The 21,224-nt window shown below is 50.0% G+C and overlaps 1 protein-coding gene across 1 annotated transcript in view; it reads right to left on the bottom strand.

The window, feature by feature from the left end:
- VAV1 (vav guanine nucleotide exchange factor 1) overlaps window positions 1-21,224 on the bottom strand; it is a 415,631-nt gene that overhangs the window by 3,430 nt on the left and 390,977 nt on the right. The window contains exon 26 of the mRNA XM_085600348.1: window positions 6,490-6,641. Within this exon, the coding sequence (XP_085456474.1) occupies window positions 6,490-6,641 (152 nt within the window). The remainder of the gene's footprint in view (window positions 1-6,489; window positions 6,642-21,224) is intronic.

Genomic DNA, 21,224 nt, shown 5'->3' with positions numbered 1-21,224 from the left:
TGCCCTGTTTCCTTTCTGTGCCCCCGTGATCTGTACCCAGTTTCCTTTCTGTGCCCCCGTGATCTGTGCCCCGTTTTTCTTCTGTGCCCCCGTGATCTGTGCCTCTCTCCTTCCTGTGCCCCCGTGATCTGTGCCCCGTTTCCGATCCGTGCCCCCGTGATCTGTGCCCCGTTTCCTTCCTGTGCCCCCGTGATCTGCGCCCCGTTTCCTTTCTGTGCCCCCGTGATCTGTGCCCTGTTTTTTCTTCTGTGCCCCCGTGATCTGTGCCGTTTCCTTTCTGTGCCCCCGTGATCTGTGCCCCGTTTTTTCTTCTGTGCCCCCGTGATCTGTGCCCCGTTTCCTTTCTGTGCCACGTTCCCTTTCTGTGCCATGTTTCCTTTCTGTGCCCCTGTGATCTGTGCCCCGTTTTTTCTTCTGTGACCCCGTGATCTGTGCTCCGTTTCCTTTCTGTGCCCCCGTGATCTGTGCCCCGTGATCTGTGACCTTGCCCCCGTGCCGTCCACCGTTCCCGCCGCTGCATCCCCTGCGGCCCTGCCCCCCTTACTGTCCATTCGCTGCCCCTACCTCCCGCCTCCCAGCTGCTCCGCCCTCCCTCCTCCTCTCCATATATGGCGGCCGCGGCGAGGTGAGCGACCCTTCACCTTGTTGGGTAGGTCGCTCTCCCTCCGCACAGCACTGCCTGTGTGTCCTGTCCCTGCCCCAGCTGCTGAGGTAAGTTCTGTGCCCAGTTTCCTTTCTGTGCCCCCGTGACCTGTGCCCCGTTTCCTTTCTGTGCCCCCGTGATCTGTTTCCCGTTTTTCTTCTGTGCCACATTTCCTTTCTGTGCCCCCGTGATCTGTGCCCCGTCTCCTTTCTGTGCCCCATTTTTTCTTCTGTGGCACCGTGATCTGTGCCCCGTATCCTTCCTGTGCCCCCGTGATCTGTACCCCGTTTTTTCTTCTGTACCCTCGTGATCTGTGTCCAGTTTCCTTTCTGTGCCCCCGTGATCTGTGCCCCGTTTCCTTTCTGTGCCCCCGTGATCTGTGCTCCCGTGATCTGTGCCCCGTTTCCTTTCTGTGCCCCAGTGATCTGTGCCCCGTTTTTTCTTCTGTGCCCCCGTGATCTGTGCCCTTGCCCCGTGCCGTCCACCGCTCCCATTCCCGCCGCTGCATCCCCTGCGGCCCCGCCCCCCTGACTGTCCATTCGCTGCCCCTACCTCCCGCCTCCCAGCTGCTCCTCCCTCCCCCTCCCCATATATGGCGGCTGCTGCGCGGCCGCACCGCTGGTGCACCAAAGGCACGCCTAAGGCAAGCCCGTCCACGCCTGGACCGCGCCCAGCGCCAGGACCCCCGCGAACGCCACGACGCCTGCCTCTGCTACGACTCCAGCACCCTCCACGCACTCAACGCCGGCTGATCACGTACCTGCTGCCTGGCCGCCCCGAAGCGCACCCAAGGACCCTTCTCCTGCCAGAACTGCAGCTTCACCAGCATCCGGCCCACCAACCCACTTACCAAAGAACCCAACCACCTCAGATGCATTCTTCTCAACACCCGCTCCGCACGCAAACACGCCGTGGAACTCTGGGACCTACTGGACTCCAACACCCCAGACGTCGCCTTCCTGATGGAGACCTGGCTGAACCCCTCCTCGGCACCTGACATCGCCTTAGCCATTCCGGAAGGCTATAAGATCACCCGCAGGGACTGCACCAATGGAGTAGGAATTGACATCGTCCACAGGAACACTCTGAAAGTCTCAACCAACACCGACGACACCCTCAGCACCGCCGAACACCTGCACTTCCAGATCCACACCAATCCCAATACCACCCTCAGAGGAACCCTCATATACAGACCCCCCGGACCACGAGCACAGTTCAGCGACCCCATCACCGACCTCGTCAGCACACATGCCCTCGCCTCCACAGACTACATCCTCCTCGGGGACCTGAACTTTCACCTCGAGAACAATGACACCAACTCCTCCACCCTGATCGACAACCTCACCAACCTTGGACTCAGACAACTTGTCACTACACCCACCCACTCTGCCGGCCACATGCTTGACCCCATCTTCTCCGCAAGCTCCCACATCTCCTTCAACCACACCACCGAGCTCCACTGGACCGATCACCGCTGCATCTACTTCACCTTCCGGAAACCCACCACGCACCACCGCACCCAACAGATGCCGCGCCGCCGCTGGAGCAAAGTCACTGAAGACCAGCTTTCCACCTCCCTCGCCCGGAACCCACCCACAGATTCGACCGACCCCGACACCGCCGCTCGCAACCTCAAACAGTGGATCAACGACTGCGCCAACACCCTCGATCCCCTCAAGAAGCCCTCCAACACCCACACTAGCAAGAAAGCCAGCTGGTTCACCAAAGACCTCCAGGCCTCCACGCGAACCTGCCGAAAACTCGAAAAAACCTGGAACCCGTGAACGAACACCGGAAAGCTACACCGCCCACAAGAACACCATCCGCAGACACCACCACCTCATCTGATCTGCCAAAAGGACCTCCTTCAAAGACCGCCTAGACAACAACGCACACAACAGCAAAGAGCTCTTCAACATCGTGAAGGAACTCTCCAACCCCAGCTCCAAAACCAATGACATCACACCTTCACAAGACCTGTGCGACTCGCTGGCCACCTTCTTCCATCGCAAGATCGCAGACATTCACGACAGCTTCAACACCGTCACCACCCCGGCAACCACTGAGACCCCAGCTCCCACGACCACCACCCGCACAAACCGCCTGATCTCCTGGACCAACATCAACGACAACGACACCATCAAGATCATGAACACCGTCCACTCCGGATCCCCAGAAGACCCCTGCCCACACCACATCGCCAACAAAGCCAGCAGCACCATCGCACCCCATCTCCGGAAAACCATCAACATCTCCTTCGAGACCGCGACCTTCCCGGAGAGCTGGAAGCACGCAGAGATCAACGCCTTACTCAAGAAACCCAAGGCGGACCCCAAGAACTTCCGACCCATCTCCCTGCTCCAGGCGAAGATCATCGAAAAGGCCTTCAACAAACAACTGACCAGCTTCCTCGAGGAGAACAGCATCCTGGACCCGTCCCAGTTCGGGTTCCGCAGCAACCGCAGCACCGAAACTGCCCTCATCGCTGCCACCGATGACATCAGGTCCCTGCTAGACAACAGAGAAACTGCAGCCCTCATCTTCCTGGACCTGTCAGCCGCCTTCGACACGGTCTGTCACCGCACAGTACGAAGACGCCTCTACGATGCCGGAATCCAAGAGAAAGCCCTGGACTGGACCTCATCCTTCCTCTCCGGCAGAACACAGAGTGTCCGCCTCCCCCCCTTCCGCTCCGAAGCCATCGAGATCATCTGCGGCGTACCCCAAGGCTCATCCCTCAGCCCAACGTTGCTCAACGTCTACATGGCACCACTCGCCCACATCGCACGACGGCACAACCTCAACATAATCTCCTACGCCGACGACACCCAGCTGATCCTCTCCCTCACCAAGGACCCCCACACCGCCAAAACCAACCTCCACAAAGGAATGAAGGCCTTCGCCGACTGGATGAGCAACAGCCGACTGAAGATGAAGTCGGACAAGACGGAGGTCCTCATCCTCGGATCCACCCCCTCGGCCTGACTCCTGGTGGCCAACTGCACTAGGAACACCCCCAACACCCACCGACCACGCACGCAACCTAGGGGTCATCCTCGACTCTACCCTCTCCATGACTAAGCAGGTCAACGCCGTCTCCTCCTCCTGCTGCTTCAACACGCTCCGCATGCTTCGCAGGATCTTCAAGTGGATCCCCACTGAAACAAGAAGAGTAAGGAGGAGACAGGAGACACACACACACCGCCTGCGAGCAAGGAGTGCACAGAAGAGACATGCGCTCTGCCTGAGAGTAAGGAGGAGACAGGAGACACACCGCCTGAGAGTAAGGATGCCACAGAAGAGATCTGCACCAGAGGAGTTCATGTCATGCAGACCGCGCTCCTCGAGGTCCTTCTCTGACCCTATGTACAATATGAATACTCATGTGACAACTGTGCTCCTCTCCTCTGCTGATTATCTCGCATTCCTGATCATATCTAAAATCAGACCCATTCTAGATCCTGTTCTAAAGCTTTCATAAAATCTTGAAATTGCACCCCCTCCCTGAGGCTGCGGCTTGCAGAAGAGATCTTTGGTAAATATGTTTATACACTGCATTAGCAGCTTTAGCATAAACCGGTGTTTCTTTGTGCGTGTTCACACCAAGTTTCTAAACTAGATCCATCCCCGGGTCTCGTTCAGTCAACTCATGGCCCTTGGTATCTACATACTGTCAGGTAGAGGGCTGGGGGCATGACTCAAGAGCCTTTCACCTGCCATATGCTACAGTTAAGTCACACCTATGCTTTGTTGGAATCAGCCGCACCGTGGACTGGTGTGAGCTTGGGCTGAAGACCTATTATTGACTGGTTCCTTCCTCCAGCAGTTCCTCTATTTCCTGCCTACAAAGGGATCTCCTGCTTTGTGATCCAGTTACCTGCATTGTGGACCTCCGTTTGAGAACCTAAATATTCTTCATTACTGTTACTGTTTCTGCTTCTGCTCTTATGCCCTACCTTAGTTTCTGCGGCCCCCTCATTCAACACTCTGCTTCATCTGCAAACTCACTTGCCTCACATTGTTTCAGCCTGTTACACTTCTTTTAATTTTTGGGTGTTGCCTTGCATTCCTGCTTGGTGTCAGCAGTACTTCTGTTTCTATGTATTTGCTGGTTTGGCTGCAACCTCGGTCTTCCTTTAGTTGGAGTTTCCTTTGTTTGTAACTTTGCTCCAAGTCTTTCTTCTAGTTTACATGTGCCAGGAGAGCAATAGTTTCCCCAGTGTGTTCTAGGTGAATTTATGAGCTATTGTTTGGGTTTCCTTTTATCAACAGCACACATGCTGTCCTTGTGCCTCTAGGGTATAGCCTGCTCTTGATCTCTGAATCCTTGTTAAGGATTTCTGTAGTTCGGTTTAAGATTTATGTGCGTGTTTACTTCTGGAACTGCTCGCAATCTGTAGTGTCCCCACAGTCATCTCCAGTGCAGTTTCCTGACCTTTGACTGTCTCCAATTCTTTTCTAGCTGCTGCATCACCCTCTTGGCATTGGTCTATCCTGCAGTCAATTACTCTTCCTACTCTGGTTTTCTGTCCCATTTCTAAATTATTTCACTGCCTGGTGCTCCCTATTATCCACTTATAGTGCACCTTTTGGGCTGGTCTCTGTTCTCATCATTTAAGAAAAAGTCTCCCATTGATGCATCAATATCGTATGGAGTCTTAACGTTCTTAGGTTGTTATCTGTCTTAGTCCAGCATTACACAAAGTAAAACACCCTCTAAAAGCTTTCCAAACTCTGTGACTGTCGTTAAGAGCTATCTGCTGGCATCCAGCAAAAAGGCTTTTCCTAACCTTCCAGTTGATCCCTTCTGTACCAATACATCCCTTACTCTTAGCAAACCTTATGACCTAGTTATTGGTACCCAACTATCCCTTTTCATCTCTTTTCCTACACCCAGCTCCTATGATAATCATTTCCAGTGACCCCCACTGTCTTCTTATGATCGGCCAGGTATGTAATCTTTCTTGGTATCGTGATAAATACAACCAACCGAATCCTGTGTCGCAACCTCCGTGCCCTGACGGGAGACAAGTAAACTGCTTGAGACGTATCTCACGATAAGGAGGACACAAGACCATTGCATACTACCCGGGAATATGGAAGAGGCAGGAGAACAACACACACACCTGGAGAATAAGAGACATACACAGTGCATGAGATTATGGAAGGGGCATGAGACCTGTGCACACTACCTCTGAATAAAGCACAGTCTGGGGACCCATGCAAGGTCAACGCTCGCCTCGTCTACCACTCTCCCCCACCATGCATATCCCTAACAGGGCTCTGCTCAGCCCATCACAGCAGTAAGTCTTCCCCTAGGAACTATATCCTCATCGTGCACACTTCTGAGGGCTCCTACTCGCCACAAGGGGGTCTCTGTCCATCCTGTCCCACCAGGAGGTTTATGCTCATTTCGTCATCTCCTAAACCCTCAGTAGATCTCTGTTCACCTTGCCTCCTCCCTCACCTCCAAAAGGGTTCTTTTCACCTAATTTCCCCACAACGACTTTGCTCTCTATTTCCTCCTACCCAAGAGACCTTGTATCCCAGCTCCCACTGAAGTCTCATCTTCTCTTTACCCTGGAAGCCTCTAGGTACCTTGCCTTCTCTAGAGGTCTCCGTTTAAGTTGTCTTTCCCCACCCCCTGCGGTTCTGCTCACCTTGCTTTCCACACATGCCAGATCCCTCTACAATGTTTGCAGAAATTCTACTGCTAAGGGCTCCACTTATCTTGTCTGCCCTTCCTAGGGGCCTTCTCCTTACTTTCCACACCCTCTTAAGGATTCGACTCACTGTGCCACGTACCCATTTTCCTCCCTGCACCCAGTTCTCTGGTCTCTGCTCACCTTGCCATAGATCTCCCCCTTCCACCAGCCCTGGGGTCCTTTCTTGTTCAGTATTTTCACAATGTCGCCTTCCTTGAGGGTCAGCTCTGTCCGGTCCTTGGCGCAGAAATCGTACCGGGCCATGGCTGATCCAAAATATCGCACGTTCCCCTCTGTTTGAAACAACGATAAAAGGGCTCAGCATCATTGTTAATACACTACAGTGATAGAGCGCTGCACTGTCTTACAGCACCCTAAGCATAAAGGGGTGCTGTCAAAGGGATTATAGTGCCATGCACTCTAAAAGCATGCTTCCAGCTAATGCTGAAGGTCTTCCAATACACTTAGGCCCAAACATTTCCATTGGGATAGGAACATTCCATTGTCTCGTAACACCTCTGGAGCAAACTGTGCCAAGCAGCCTGAAAAAACTGTGTGACCCATTTAGATTTTTTGGACAGATGCCATGAACATCACTCAAGGGGAGCAGAGCTCTGATGGAGGTAGGAGTGTGCAGTTTGCAAAAGCATGCCTTCCTATTTAGATAATCTGAAGGACTTTTGGTTGGTGACAAGAACAAAAGCAGCTGTACTCAATTTGCTGATGCCTCCTGAAGACATGGGGAAATCCAAAAATGCCCCCTACTATGTCGAAATAAAATATCCCTTTTCAAGCCACTCCGCCTTTGCACAAAGCTCTATATGGCCGCACGTACGAGTTACTTACCTTCGGTAACGATGTATCTGGTAGAGACGATTCTAGCCACATATTCCTTCACGTAGAATTATCCCCAGGTGTGAGACTGGATCCGGAAACCTTTGCCACAGCATCCCTGCGCGCCGGGGGTGGGGAGACATCACGTGACTCCGCCCAGGCGTCGTCCGCGTATGTGACGTCAGCGAGGTCACATAAGACCGCCCCGGCGTGCCTACGTCAGTTTTCTTCTGAGAACTGTTCCGCACCACAACGTGGAATCACCAGATAAACTGTGGGAGCATTGGAACAGTGTGCGAAAAGCAGAAAAGTTGGAAAGAAACGGTGACTACTAACACCACCAGGGTGGTGAAAACACCGCAGAGGAAAGAAGAAAGAAGAACAAGCAGAAACTTGCGCAGCTACCCTGCCCGCACATAGACAACCTCCCATCCCTGTGCCCCGAAGGGAAGAACAGGCATAAGTCACGGCACACGGAGGAAGCCCACCCACCTCATCCTGAGCAAGGAAGGGGACCAGTCCCAAGACGGACAGGGACAACAAACCACCCCAACCTAGAGGGCAACCACCCACAAGGACAAGACATGGCCAGAGGACCCTCAAACCAGAGGACAGCAATGGAAGGGAGGGGAGGAAGGACAAGGATAGAAGCAACCCCCCCCCCCCAAAAAAAACCTGGAGTAGCCAGAGCAGCGGGGCACCAGCGCACTGAAACCCCAGCCTCCAAAGAATCAAGGGAGGAAATTACTGCCCCCAGCCGGAGCCACCCGTCAAGAACAAGGCAGGCACTCACAGGAGACACAGCCCCCACCGGGAGGCGCGTACCAAAGACCAACCCAAGGGTCCTCGAAGAATAGGGGAGGAAGGGCAGGCCGTGAATTGTCTCTACCAGATACATCCTTACCGAAGGTAAGTAACTCGTACATCTGATAGAGACAACTAGCAGCAGATTCCTTCACGTAGAATAGATACCCTAGCAATACCCCCGTGGAAGGAGGGTCTGCGAAAGGACCCCACCAGCCAATGCAGAGCAGAGGGCCCCACAGGGGACCAGATCTGTGAACCAGGTAGAACCTCTCCCCTGCCAGGCCAAGGGAACCCCCACAAGCAGAACCCCACCGACCCAAAGGGGACGTAGGAGGGAAAGAAGGCTGAAGAGGCTCGCATACCCACAGCAGAGGAAGCAAGGGCTGAGAGGCCGAAGCACCGCACCCCCCCACAAGGCAGCACAGCTTCCGTCGAATGCCAAGACAGGAAGAAGAGCCTAGAGAGCCCGAGGAAACTAGGGAGAAGAAGGCGAGCCCACTCCAGATGGAGAGCAGCCTGTCAGCTAGAACAATGCCGGCAGTCAAGGCCAGAAGCAAGAAGAACAGCTCGAAGCTCCAGGAAGACCAAGTAGGCAACGCCTAGTAAGGGACAACCCAGACCGCAGAACGGAATCAGGGAGAGAAGGAGAGGCCCTTACCACCACCATGAGTGGCCGCGCACACAACCTCAGGGAGCAAAGCAACCTACGGAAACACCAAGGAGAACAGGTACCCGAAGCCGACCAGAACCCTCCAGCAGAGCATAAGCCATATGACAGCTACCATAGCCCCACATAGGGAACGTGAAGGCCCAATATAGGGGAACCCTCTTTGGAAGAACTTCCGCAGCAGAGGAAGAAACAAAAGAACCACGGGGAAAAATCATCCCCGCAACAGGCTTGACAGCAGCCCAAGCAAAGCAGAAGGCCCATTCTCAGGGCCAAGTCTGCGCAACAACTCCTGCAGAACTCTCACACAACAACAGCAACAAGGGGCCGTCCAGCAGCCAACAATGCCAAAGTCCCAAGGCAGGACGTAATCAGCCAGAAAAACATACTACAACCATAAGCGCCGGCCTAAGAAGACCTAAAGGCAACCCTAACTCAGAAGTACTTTACTGAACCTGGGTTTATCAGCTATCATACTGCGCCTCTTCATGATAGAACATTTCAGACATCTTATATGATTGTTCAAAGCTCTATAAAGGCCACGCTTTTGAAGCGTTACTGTGAATATAACTTCACGTAATTGCTCTTTAAGAATTCGGTGACATTGGTGTCTTTCGATTTACTTTGAGATTGCTATTTTCGACTCTCATGGTATTATCTCTTCTGGCTCTTATTGACGTTATCCTATACCCGCTTGAAGCCCTGACGAAGTTCCCAAGGCTTGAGGGAACGAAACGCGTTGGCTGTGTGCCTGTCCTCTTACCGAAGAAAATGGATCAAGGATGAAAATGCATCTCAGAATACTGTTTTTGCTTGTATAAGGGTCCTTGACCGAGTGCACCTTCCCTTCTCTCTTTCTCCCATGGTCCCTTATGGCTAAGTATCTTTAAACAGCGGATACCGGAAGTTGTGGCACTTGAATTTTTACATTATCACGTAATGAAACTTTAAGTGCTTGACCTTGGTTAGCTGTTGGTCCTTTTTTTGTCTAACTCAGAAGTCACTGAGGAGGGGACGGAGGAGGAGGACGGAGCCCTGCCAAGAGCCTCTGGTTGGCGAAGTCGGCCAGGGCATGAAGCAACAGACCGCCATCAAATAGGAGATCAATGAGCCTCTCCCGAATATTTTCGGGGAAGACGCCGTCCCGAAGCCAAGCATGGCGACGGAGAGCGACTGAGGAAGCCATGGCCCGGCCCAGCACCTAAGAGACGTCTAGAGCGGAGTGGAGAATAAACGCAGCAAGCTCCCGGCCATCCTACGCATGGTGCTGCAAATCCACCTGACTCCTGGGATGCTGCAGACCCCAGAGACTCAGCTGAGTCCCACAAACAGGAGGAGGCCCTAGCCAGCACACACAAGGTGTTAAGGGCCAGCAGGGCCATGCAGGCCGAGGAGAAAATGTTGCGTTCCCAAGTGTCCAGCCAGCGGGCCTCCCTGGACGGCGGAGCCAACAGGGGCGTTAGGGAGGGAGGAAAAAGCAGTCTGCAGAAGGGGACTGACGGCTGTGGGGTGAACGGACAGACACGCCGGGTCACGCGGCGTCCGAAGGCCCGATGTAGGAGATGCGGAGGCACTGGGTCCCCGGAGGCAGGACGCCTCCAAGCCCCTGTCAAGGCAAAAAGGAGCAAACCTTCAAAGGGAAGCAAGATTTCCCTCCCACCAGAGCCCTGGTGGAGGACCTCCAACAGATGGTCTGCTGGAAAGTGAGCCACCGGGTCGCCCATGCGTAGGATGGCCACAGCCGTGGACACCGCATGAGTGAAGGCCGCACCTGCATCGGTAGGGCCTCGCTGCGGAGAAAGCAACTCCTCTGTGGGCGACGGCTGCAAACTAAGGCGGCCGTCACCGAGGCCAAGCAGGGCGGGCAAGGGCCAGACCAGGAAGTCAGGAGGTGCGGAAGAATGAGGGACCTGCCGCTCCTCCGACGGACACCCCTGCCGCAGAAAGGGCGGGTAGCCACCCTTCGACACCGGTGAAAAAAACACCACACGGCGACCAGTCTCCGGGGAGGATGACACCAAAATGCAGCCTGCCTCCGGAGAAGGAGCGTCCGAAGACGAATCCGTCATACGACCCCTCTGCGGAGCCGTGGAGTCTGCTGCTTGAGGCAGGACACTGGCGCCATCTGGCGTTGACGGGCAAGGGACCTCCAAGTCACCCCGCACCGGAGACCGGAGCGGGGACCGAAGTAGAGCTGGAGCCGCACTGACCTCGGAGCGGCGCCGGGACTGCACCGACCCGACCCCCGCTGAAGCAGCCACCTGCGTGGGGGATTGGGATGGGCCCGGGGAGGGGCTCGAAGCCCTCTGCCGGCCGCGGCGCAGAAGGAGGAGAAGGTCACCCGGCAACCCCTGTGTCAGTGCTAGGAACGATACAACCTCCGACTCGCCCTCCAACGTGGCAGCCGCCTGTGAGGAGGTACGAGAGGGGCCCGGAGAAGGGCGAAGGGTCTGCCCTCGACCTCAACACCGAGCGGGACGAGGAGGGGCCACTGACCCATGTTGCTCCGCACGGTCCAGCTGCTGCCAGCGCCATAGCGGCGTCACCTCAGCCTTAGACAGGACCACCCTGCCAAGGGCCCAAGAGGGGCTCGGGGATGCGACCCGAGCCCCGGCGACCTCCCGCGACACTACAGGGACCTCCGCTGGGGTTTGCGGCGAAGCAGAGACGCCGTGGCCTGAAGGAGGTGCCCTAGAGGAGCCGCACCCCAACAGCACCACATCCTCCAAGCCTGGATCCGACCCAGTCGTCGCCGGAGCCACCGGCGGCGCCGCGGAGGGCCCTGCGTGAGGCGAGGGATCCCCCGACGCCCCAGGAGGGGAAGGAGGAGGAGACACCAGTAAGGCCTGCAAAGCCGCCACGTAAGTCTCCATCTGGACTCTCGATGCCCCAACACCAGGAAACGGTGGATAGGACGATGCGCGGGGCTGCATCACGCGCGGAGAGTCCACGCCCCCGGTAGGCCGAGTACCAGCCCCCGGAGATGAACTGCGACACTTACCCACCGGAGAGCGACACTCACGTGACATCGGAGAAAGGCAAGGACGACGACCACAGCCGGACCTGATGCCGTCCGCCGAAGGGGAGGACGTCGACCTGGAGAGACGTGCCGAGATAAGTTTCATGCGACGCTCCCGCCGCGACTTCGGCTTCAACTTTTGGCACGCAGCACAATCCGAGGTGCTGTGATCTTCCCGAAACACCACATGCAAATGAGGTGAGGGTCCGTCCCCTACATAAGACGCCCACAAAACATGCAAGTTTTAAAGCCCGAAGGCATTCGCACACTGCTCCCACCAAAAAAGATTGGAAGAAAGTGGGGCCGGAAACAGGGCTATAGCAAGGAACGGACCCGCGTTGCACACGGAAAAGGAAAAAACAGACGTAGGTGCGCCGGGGCGTGTCTTATGTGACCTCACTGACGTCACGTACGCGGACGACGCCTGGGCGGAGTCGCGTGATGTCGCCTGCCCCCGGCGCGCAGGGATGCTGTGGCAAAGGTTTCCGGATCCAGTCTCACGCCTTGGGATAATTCTACGTGAAGGAATCTGTGGCTAGTAGTCTATCAGATACTGAGATACAGTGCCAAGATCTTCCATTCCAATGTGCCTTTGTGCACCACCGAGACATCCCCACACATGGCCCACAACCATCTTTACCATCTGTTGCACTCTAATCAGATAACCCAACGAAGGACTCAAAAGTCTTTGATTTCACATGGTGCTCAACACATCGAGGACTGAAAAATTAACAAATTGCCACAAGACTCACAGGTCAAGTAATTTTATAAAGTGCTGGACCAACAATAGCACCATTGTTTCTTAAACCAAAAGTAAAATATGTTGTAGGTACTCCATGAAAAGGTACTTCCGTGTGCTGGTCACAGAACCTCCTTTATCTTTGTCATCACATATGAGCGCTCGTTTAAATACCAGAGTTCAGATGTGCGCGGTACAAACACCTCTTACATATAATTTAATAGATTGTAATGTTTCCCCATCAATAATAACAATCTAGGGCATGTTTAGGGTTTACATTACTACTGACTTGCCTTAGTTCACGAATGGCACAGTCGTTGGAGGGTCAGTTTTAATAAATATTTATTTATGTAAAATTTGAGATTCACACCCTCTGAATCTCACTGAGGTCATACGCAGTGCATTGCAGGAGTGCGAGTTATAGTTGGCTCAGCTAACTATAACTTCTGAATTTCTCTGGTTTTGTACAAGTGAAAACTAGAACGTCCCTGTAACCTTTGTTTTTTTCAGTGAATGTCTAAGGTTTTTAAAATTCTATTTCCTAACTATAACATCCCTGTAACCTTTGGTTTTTAAAGAGAATGTCTACGGTTTTATAAATGCTAATACCCAACTATAATGTCCCTGTAGCCTTTCGTTTTTTCAGTGAATTTCTATGGTTTTTAAAGTAGTAGTCATGTTTGCAGAGTATTGGAGGAAGGGGGCGGGGCCTCTGACCAGCTCTCAGGAATTCTGCTGTGTAGGACTTACAGGAGGTACCAGGAGGGCTTCTTGGCCCCCAAGGTCCCTCTGGAGCCAAGGGGACTTAATCCCCCAACTATTACTGTGCCAGGAGACTAGTAAGGGGATGAAGTCCCCTTGGCTATTGAGGGTCCTTGGGCGCCAACTACTCCTCGTGTTACCTTCAGCAATTCCCACACAGTGGGTTTGCTGAGATATTTTTGGTAACCACGCCCCCTTTATCCTCCACTTTGCAACCGTGCCTCCTGGTGCACTGCTAGTTGGGGGATGAAGTCCCCTTGGCTCTTGAGGGTCCAACTAGCCTTCCTGTTAAGTCCAGTAAGGCCCACACAGCTGGACTGCTGAGAGGTGGTCAGAGGCCACGCCTCCTTCCTCCACCACTCTGCAAACGCACTTCCTGGCGCACTGCTGCTTGGTGGAAGAAGTCCACTTTAGTCGTGAGGCCCTCAGGAGGCAAGGGGACGGCACCACCCCCCCACCAACAGTGCGCCGAGAGGCATGTTTGCAGAGTAGTGGAGGAGGGGGGCGTGGCCTCTAACCACCTATCAGCAATCCAGCTGTGTGGGCCTTAATGGAGGTAACAGGAGGTTCTGTGGGCCCCTAAGGACCCTCAGCAGCCAAGGGGGCTTCATCGCCCCAACCAGGAGCGCACAAGGAGGTGTGTTCGCAGAATAGTGGAGAAAGGGGGCAGGGCCTCCAGCAAGTTGCTGGCTTTTTCATCTTTAGGAAGGAGGGCTGCATGGCCTGCGGGAGCCAGCATTGCTTTGATACAGAGGGAACTGCTAATATGCAGTTTCTTCTGTATCAAAACAATTGTGCTCACTTTCAACCAGCAAGAGCATTTTGTATGCTCTCACTTGTTGTAAGCGAGCACTCTATGCTATAGTTTGGTGGCAGCGGTGAAACAGCAATGTCCCAGGGTAGGTACCCCGGAACATTGCAGGAGCCGGCCCCAGTGGGTGGCAGTCCGCAGAGCGATTTAGGGCTCCTGGAGGGGGGCGCGTGGCCTCCCTCCTTTAATAATATTTGCCCTGCGGAGATGATAGTCCCCGGAGGTCGGGGGGGAGGGGTCCGCAAGACACGCCACATAAATTTAATTAGCGCCAGGGAGGTGGTGGTCCCCAGGGCTGAGGAGGGTCCGCGAGGCCCCGCCATATTAATTGAATGAGCCCCGCGGGAGGTGGAGGTCCCCGGGGCTTTCATAAACCCTAGGAGGAGGTCCTGTGCGCCTCAATCTTATAATTAGTATATGCCCCCAGGACCTGGCCCACCCAAGGGGTATTTTAAAGCAAGAGCGGCAGCCCGCGCTTGTTTTCGGTTTATTTTTTTGGTGCTAATTCGCAATTATCATGAATTCACGTCAATTATTATTTTTTTTAATGGTTTTATGCCATGGCAGGGTATGGGTGTGTATATATATATATATATATATATATATATGAGCAAAGAACTACTTATTACCGTTGTTGAGTGAAGAGTCAGCCATGATGCCACTCCCTCAACAATGTCAATATGCAGCATATTATACACTACGCATCCCCATCTATGGTTAATGCAATTGCATGTTTTTTTTTAATGTTTAATTGGTTTAACAAATATATTTAACCAAAACCAGGATGGAAGGTGTTAAATTTGAGAAGCAAGGTAAAATCACACTCCACAGATATGGTGGTTATTAGGAGAGCAGTTTCCATGTGTTATTCTATTCTACACACCCGTTTTGTATAGCGCATGGCTACTCGAAGGGGCTTCCCATAGCTGTCAGTCCTAGCTGGAGTGAGGATAGATTAAAGATGTTTAGGGAAAAATGCAAGTTTTCAGTTTTCTAAAACTCATTAAGTTGCCATCCTGTCAGGCAACACCGGCAACGTCCACAGACAGGCTCTGTGAGGAAGAACCGTCCTGGAGTCTAGTTGGATTCCAATTCCCATCAGCATATGGGTTTCTGGACGTCCAATGCACCGTCGTGCGTGATAGCAGGAGACCGGGATATAGCAGAACAAACGGCAGATAGAGCTGCCGATTAGTCATATTTCCAACGTTGGTGGCCAGATCCCTGTCCGGTAAGGGTGCAAGTTGCACCAAAGCTTACTTGCAGTTTTCATTGTTAAGGACTTGCCATTTTGTTTTGGGATCTTTATAGACTCGCTCCCTTGGTTGGTGAGTCCTATATTTCCTGGGGCTCATCCGAGGGAGAGAGAGGCTGGAAATCGATTGCTCTTACACTGAGCGTACATTTTCTCATTGTTCTTAATTGCAGAACTTGCCTGTTCTTCCCTGTTGGCGAGCCCGTTTTCCTTGGCTCATGCGGGAAAGAGGAGGTACAGCTTAATCATGTGGTAACAGGCAATTTGAGAGTGACAAACTCTCTATTAACTTCTAGTTCTTGACCAACAATATCTACCTGTTCTTCACTGCTGGCGAGCCCGTTTTTCTTGGTTCATGCAGGGAAGAGGATATACAGATTAATTATGTGGTAAACAGAATATTGGAGAGTGACGTAAAACGCTCTATTAACTTATTGAGCATTGTTGAAGATACCTTCTATTCGGGCTTGTACAGGATCCAAATGGTATGGAGCTGTTCCAGCTATTTTCTTTGTTGATCCATTCGTGTTGCACAAGTGAATGAACAGATCCTTTGCCGTATCTTTGATGACAAATTGATACAGAATCATTTATAGAACTTTTCACTATTGAGATAATCAGCATACTGGCAATTATTTGTGTTTCACTCAACAGGGGGTGGTCAGTAGTGGGCGATTGCTGTTCCAGTGCTGGTTCAACATCTTTGGGGCATCTCAACCCGATACAGAGGGTAGGTTGATAGGTATTGCTTTCTTTGATAGACAGGCTAGGAAAGTATATTCATGTTCTCTCCTTTACAGTGTATTGGTGTTGAGGATTTCAGATCACCTGCTCTAATCCCGTTTAGGGGTTACGTTCTTTTCCTTTACAGGTAGTTTATTGAGCACAGATTTCTTCTATAGAAGAGTAGTTATCTTATGGGTATAGAGGAACGTATTATATCATTCTCTTTAATTTTCACAGGTCTTCCTCCCTGCTGTCCCCATCCTTTCCTTCCCCCGCTTGACCATCCTAAAGTCTGTGTCATATATACCTGCAGACTTGGGGCTGGCGAGAGGTGGACCCCTCTAACCATAGGTACGACCCTGAGGATACGCTTGATTCAGGACACATCCATTCTCAAACTGGTAGGCAAAGAGTTCCAGAGTTTTGGTGCAAGATATATGAAAGAGCAACCTCCACTTTTAGATTTCTTGACTCTGGGGACAACAAGAAGACCAAGATTGGTAGACATAAGAGCCCTGTTGGTCCATGGAAGGTGACCAACTGGTGGAGGACATGCAGGGTCACATTGGGTTTTGCCCGATATGTGCTATATATAGTGCCTTAAATTGTATTCTGCAATTGATAGGCAGCCAATGAAGAGTTTTGAGCTCAGCATGTACTGACTTACGTTTTAGGAATGCCGCTCAGTGTTCAAGCTGCAGCGTTCTGAATGATTTTGAGTTTTTTAAATGACAGACATGGGGAGAGGATGTGGCCTAATACCTACATCATCAGACATTGAAGCTGTGGAACTGGGTTTGAGTCTTGGCAGGGACGCTGAACATCCTGGGATTGTGGGCAAATTACTTAATCTCCCCGTGCAAAATGAATGTGTCCATCCGTATTGCACCTTGTGCACATGTAAAGCGCTCTGATACCTTTGGGTCGAGTTCACGCTATATAACCCCCATGCCCCCTCCCCCCAAAAAAACATTGGGCTGCCCAAGTAAACTGAGTTGACAAAGTCGGGGCGGGAAAGAATCAGTCCTTGAATCACTGTCCTTCAGGCCTCCATAGAGAGCCATTTCAGCGTCATCCTTAAGGCACTGAGGAGTCTGAAGCAGCTGCCAGCCACTTTCTTTACTTGGGATGACCTAGAAATATGCTTGTCCAGAGTAATCCCTAAGCTCATGACTTTCAACTTGGGGGACAGACGTCCTCCTAGGGAAGGAGACCAATTAAGTTGGTCCCAAAGCAGTGGATTGTTACCAACTACCATAACCTCCATTTAATTCCCGTTTGGTTTTAGGCAGCTGGCTGCCATCCATTCAGACACCTTTTCTTGACAACTGTCAAGTCTCGAGGAGGTGGATCCTATATCATTAGATAGAGACAATAATCTGAATATCATCCACGTACGATACCATCGTAAAGCCAAATGAGCAGATAATATTGGATATAAAGCAGACGTACAGATTAAAAAGTGTAGGGCTCAAAGTGGAGCCCTGTGGAACCCCACATTTCAACTGATGGCTTGTAGAAAGGAAGAGCCCCTCACTAACCTGAAAGCTCTGCTTCTCCAAAAATGAGGCAGGTCATTTTAAAGTGCTCCCTGTAATGCCTACTTCTGCCAAATGGTAGAGTAGGGTGGGATAAGAGACCGTACCAAATGTAGCACTTCGGTCAAGAAGGATCAGTGCCGCTGAACCACCCTGAACCAAGACCATTTTAAGATCTTCTGTGGCCCTTGGAAGCGCTGTTTCTGTGCTGCAACCTGAGTGGAATCCTGTTGGAGTGGGATAAAGGATATTATTGGCTTCCAGGTATTCTGCAAGGTGCCTGTTTATCCTCTTCTCTAAGATTGTAATGACTCCAGGAAGAAATTATATAGGTCTGTAGTTTTCTATCACCTCAGGATCCAATGTGGGTTTCTTAAGTAAAGGGCGATTGATGGCATGTTTTAATTCCTCCGGAACCCTGCAGTTGTTCATGTACAAATTATAGATATCTGTCAAAGCGGAGAGCATCACATCTCCCTCTTTCAATAGAATATCTATTGGAGCAGGGTCAAGCAGCGAGCCTGATTTATCTTAGCTTGCCATAGCAATGACTTCCTCTTTAATTAGTTGGGGAAACGTGGAAAGTTCAGCTTTAATGGTATTCATTGTGAATCTTCCATCTATCTGGTCATTGTGGTCTACTGATTCTGGTAAAGCCTCAGAAATGTTCCTCACTTTCCCAAGGAAGTGATTAGCATGTCATTCACAGAGTGGATCTGATGAAGGAGGTCTGGCTTCTAGTATATCAGGTTTTAGAAAGGAATTTACAATAATGTAGATTCCTTTAGAGGAGTTAGAGGTTTACTTTATCCTCTCTGCAAAGTCATTCATACAGACCCTTCGAATAGCATGCGGATACTTTTTCTTGGATGATTTACAGAGCTGTTTCAAGTGTCATCGTAACTGAATCCCCACTTTCTTTCACATTTTTTGCATTCTTTTCCTAGTTGTCGTAGCTCCAGTGAGAACCATTGAATTTTATCCAGCGATTGCACATTCTTACTGGTTAATAATGGAATACATTCATCTTGGGCCTTATTGAGCCAATTTTTAAATCCTAAATAGGTGTAGAAACCTCTTTATCTTGTATTAGGTTTGTGATTGACTTATGTAAGGCCAACTGGCAGTATCCAGTTTGTACCACTGCGGAGTAGTCTTGGAACCTATGACCTTAGGTGTATGGTCCCCTACTTTTGGAATGAAAAATGAAATAAGGTAATGATCCTTCCAAATAACTGGCAGAGGGGATTTTACTGCCATGTTGGATATGTTAGTGAAGCTAGGATTCAAAAATGTTACCCTTATTAAGCGTTAGAGAGCTAACCAGCTTAGATAGATGGATTACTGACAGGTCTTGTAGAAAGTTGGCGGTCTGAGTACATGCTAAATCCTCAAAATGAATATTTAAATCCCCCAATAGTGCAAAATTAGCTGTCTGGAGACTGTGAGATGACAGTATATCTGGCATGGTCTTCACAAACTCTGTGGCTGACTCAGGTGGATGGTAGACAAGCATTCCTGAAAACGTATGAGATAGTTTAATAGAGTACAGCAGGCTTTCACTGCCTGGAAGTGAGACTGGAGTAAACTTACAGTCTAAATTCTGTTTTACAATAATAGCAAACCCCCCCTGACCTTGTCAGAACAATCACACCTGGCAATTAAACAGCCTGGCAGAAGAGCTACTGCTATATCTGGTCAGCAGTCCTCATTGAGCCATGTTTCTGTTAGAAAGAGCGCTTCTGGCAGGGTCCCCTCTGAAAAGGTAAATAATTCTACTTTGTGCTTAGGGAGGGATCTGCAGTTGACTAAATACATGTGCCACCTATGAGTTGGCCGACTTTGCATCACCTAATCCCCATCATTAGAGGAAATACATTGTTCAGTGATAACTTTATCTTGACCGTGTTAGTATTCATTTACAGAGAGGACACTCACCCGGTAGACTAACTGGGTCCAAGGAGTGGCAACATGCTTCATTAGACAACCTATTGAGGGTCATCATATCTGCTGATGAGTAGCTTATCCTACATGTTTTAAAAAGGGCTGGGGTCCTGGCCCTGGTCTCAGCCGGACCTCTTCGATGCGCCAGCTGCACGCTTCCAAGCACCGGCTGCCATTAAATACAACAGCCGTGTAAAAGACTAGAACGCCGACAAAAATGGCAACTAGCAGCTACTGAGAAAAGACTACCGACACTGAATGCGACAGAGTAGCCAATGAGGTCAAAATGTTACAAAAATGCCCCCAAGTGATTCTTTCACCCAAAGAATATCAGCGCCTATCAAGTGCAAAATTGTAGTAACAAAATACAAGTTTAAAACATTTTTAAAAAGAGAACTTAAAAAGCTTTGTTGTGAAACTGATTTTTAATATTAAACAATTTGAACACTGGAATGGGTAGGGAAATTCTCAACTCACTTTCCCGCTAGCTGCCACCTCCGCACACCGGCCGCGGTTATGTAACAGTTATAGGCAATCTATGAGGTAATAAAGTGTTTTTCTCAAGTCACCTGTGCAGTACCTTTGGTAATAAACATGAATTTTACTTTTGCACTAGAGCAATAAATGTGTACATATGTGTTTGTTAGCACAGTTGCGTTGCTCTGAATAACATGTTAATGGGCCATTTAATTTTCACTGATATTACATATCTGCATTTCTTTCTCTGTATCTCTCTCTATATATATATATATATATATATATATATATATATATATATATAATGTGTATATATATATATATATAATATATATGTGTGTGTGTTTGTGTATATATATATATATACACACACACACACACATATATACACATATATATATATATATATATATATATATATCTCAACTATAAAGCATTCAAAGACTTCCAGCTCACGGCGAAAAAGAATGCAAGAACTCCTCTTCGTGGTAGGTAGAGAATTTTTATTGCTCCCTTCTGCCTGCCATGACGCGTTTCGGCTGGTAAAACGGCCTTGATCACATGAGGCTGGCTTTGCGAGAGACATTTTTTAAAGTAGCAGCACCCATGTCATGTGATAAATAGACATAAAGGATATACTGTTTTAAACAACTGACTTAACTGCAGAAAATAAATATATGCTAAAACAATTGCAGGCATAAATAGTATATCAGTTTTGTAACAGTTTAACAGATTTTTGACACACATCCCTAAAAAATAGTGAAGTAAAAGATAATGATGATGATACTGCTGCCACAGTGATAGTGATTATATTGAAATAAGTGCATTAAATGCTGAATGCTTAGAAATAATATCACTACACTGTATACATTGTCTAAAAAGAACATAAAAAGGGAATTTTTAAAAATATCATGATAGTGTAAATACTACATATATTAAAAAAAAATTGACCCCAACATGTCTTCTAAAACAATTATTTCAGCCAAATATAGGGTACCTTATATTACCAAGAAGCAGAGCAAAAATAAAGGGCAACATAGAATTATTGCATGAATGCAAATCATAAAGAATAGCCACTTTACTTATGCAATACCTCCAGATAATGGTGAGAAGTGGGGCGGTACCATGAAAAGTATATACTCACTAATATAGTCATAGGATGTGAAAGACTGCAGTTAAGAAAAATAAATACAAAGATCAGTCTATCCAAAAGGTGACTGTGTTGTAAATTGAAACAACGATGTGATTAAGCATTTACTAAAGACATTAATTCCCCTCTTATAGAGCATGTTTTCTC

This window comes from Triturus cristatus, chromosome 4_2 (genome assembly GCF_964204655.1).
Source record: "Triturus cristatus chromosome 4_2, aTriCri1.1, whole genome shotgun sequence".
Taxonomy (NCBI): domain Eukaryota; kingdom Metazoa; phylum Chordata; class Amphibia; order Caudata; family Salamandridae; genus Triturus; species Triturus cristatus.
The sequence above is the reverse complement of the archived record's forward strand: the minus strand, read 5'-3'. Positions and strand labels throughout refer to the sequence as shown.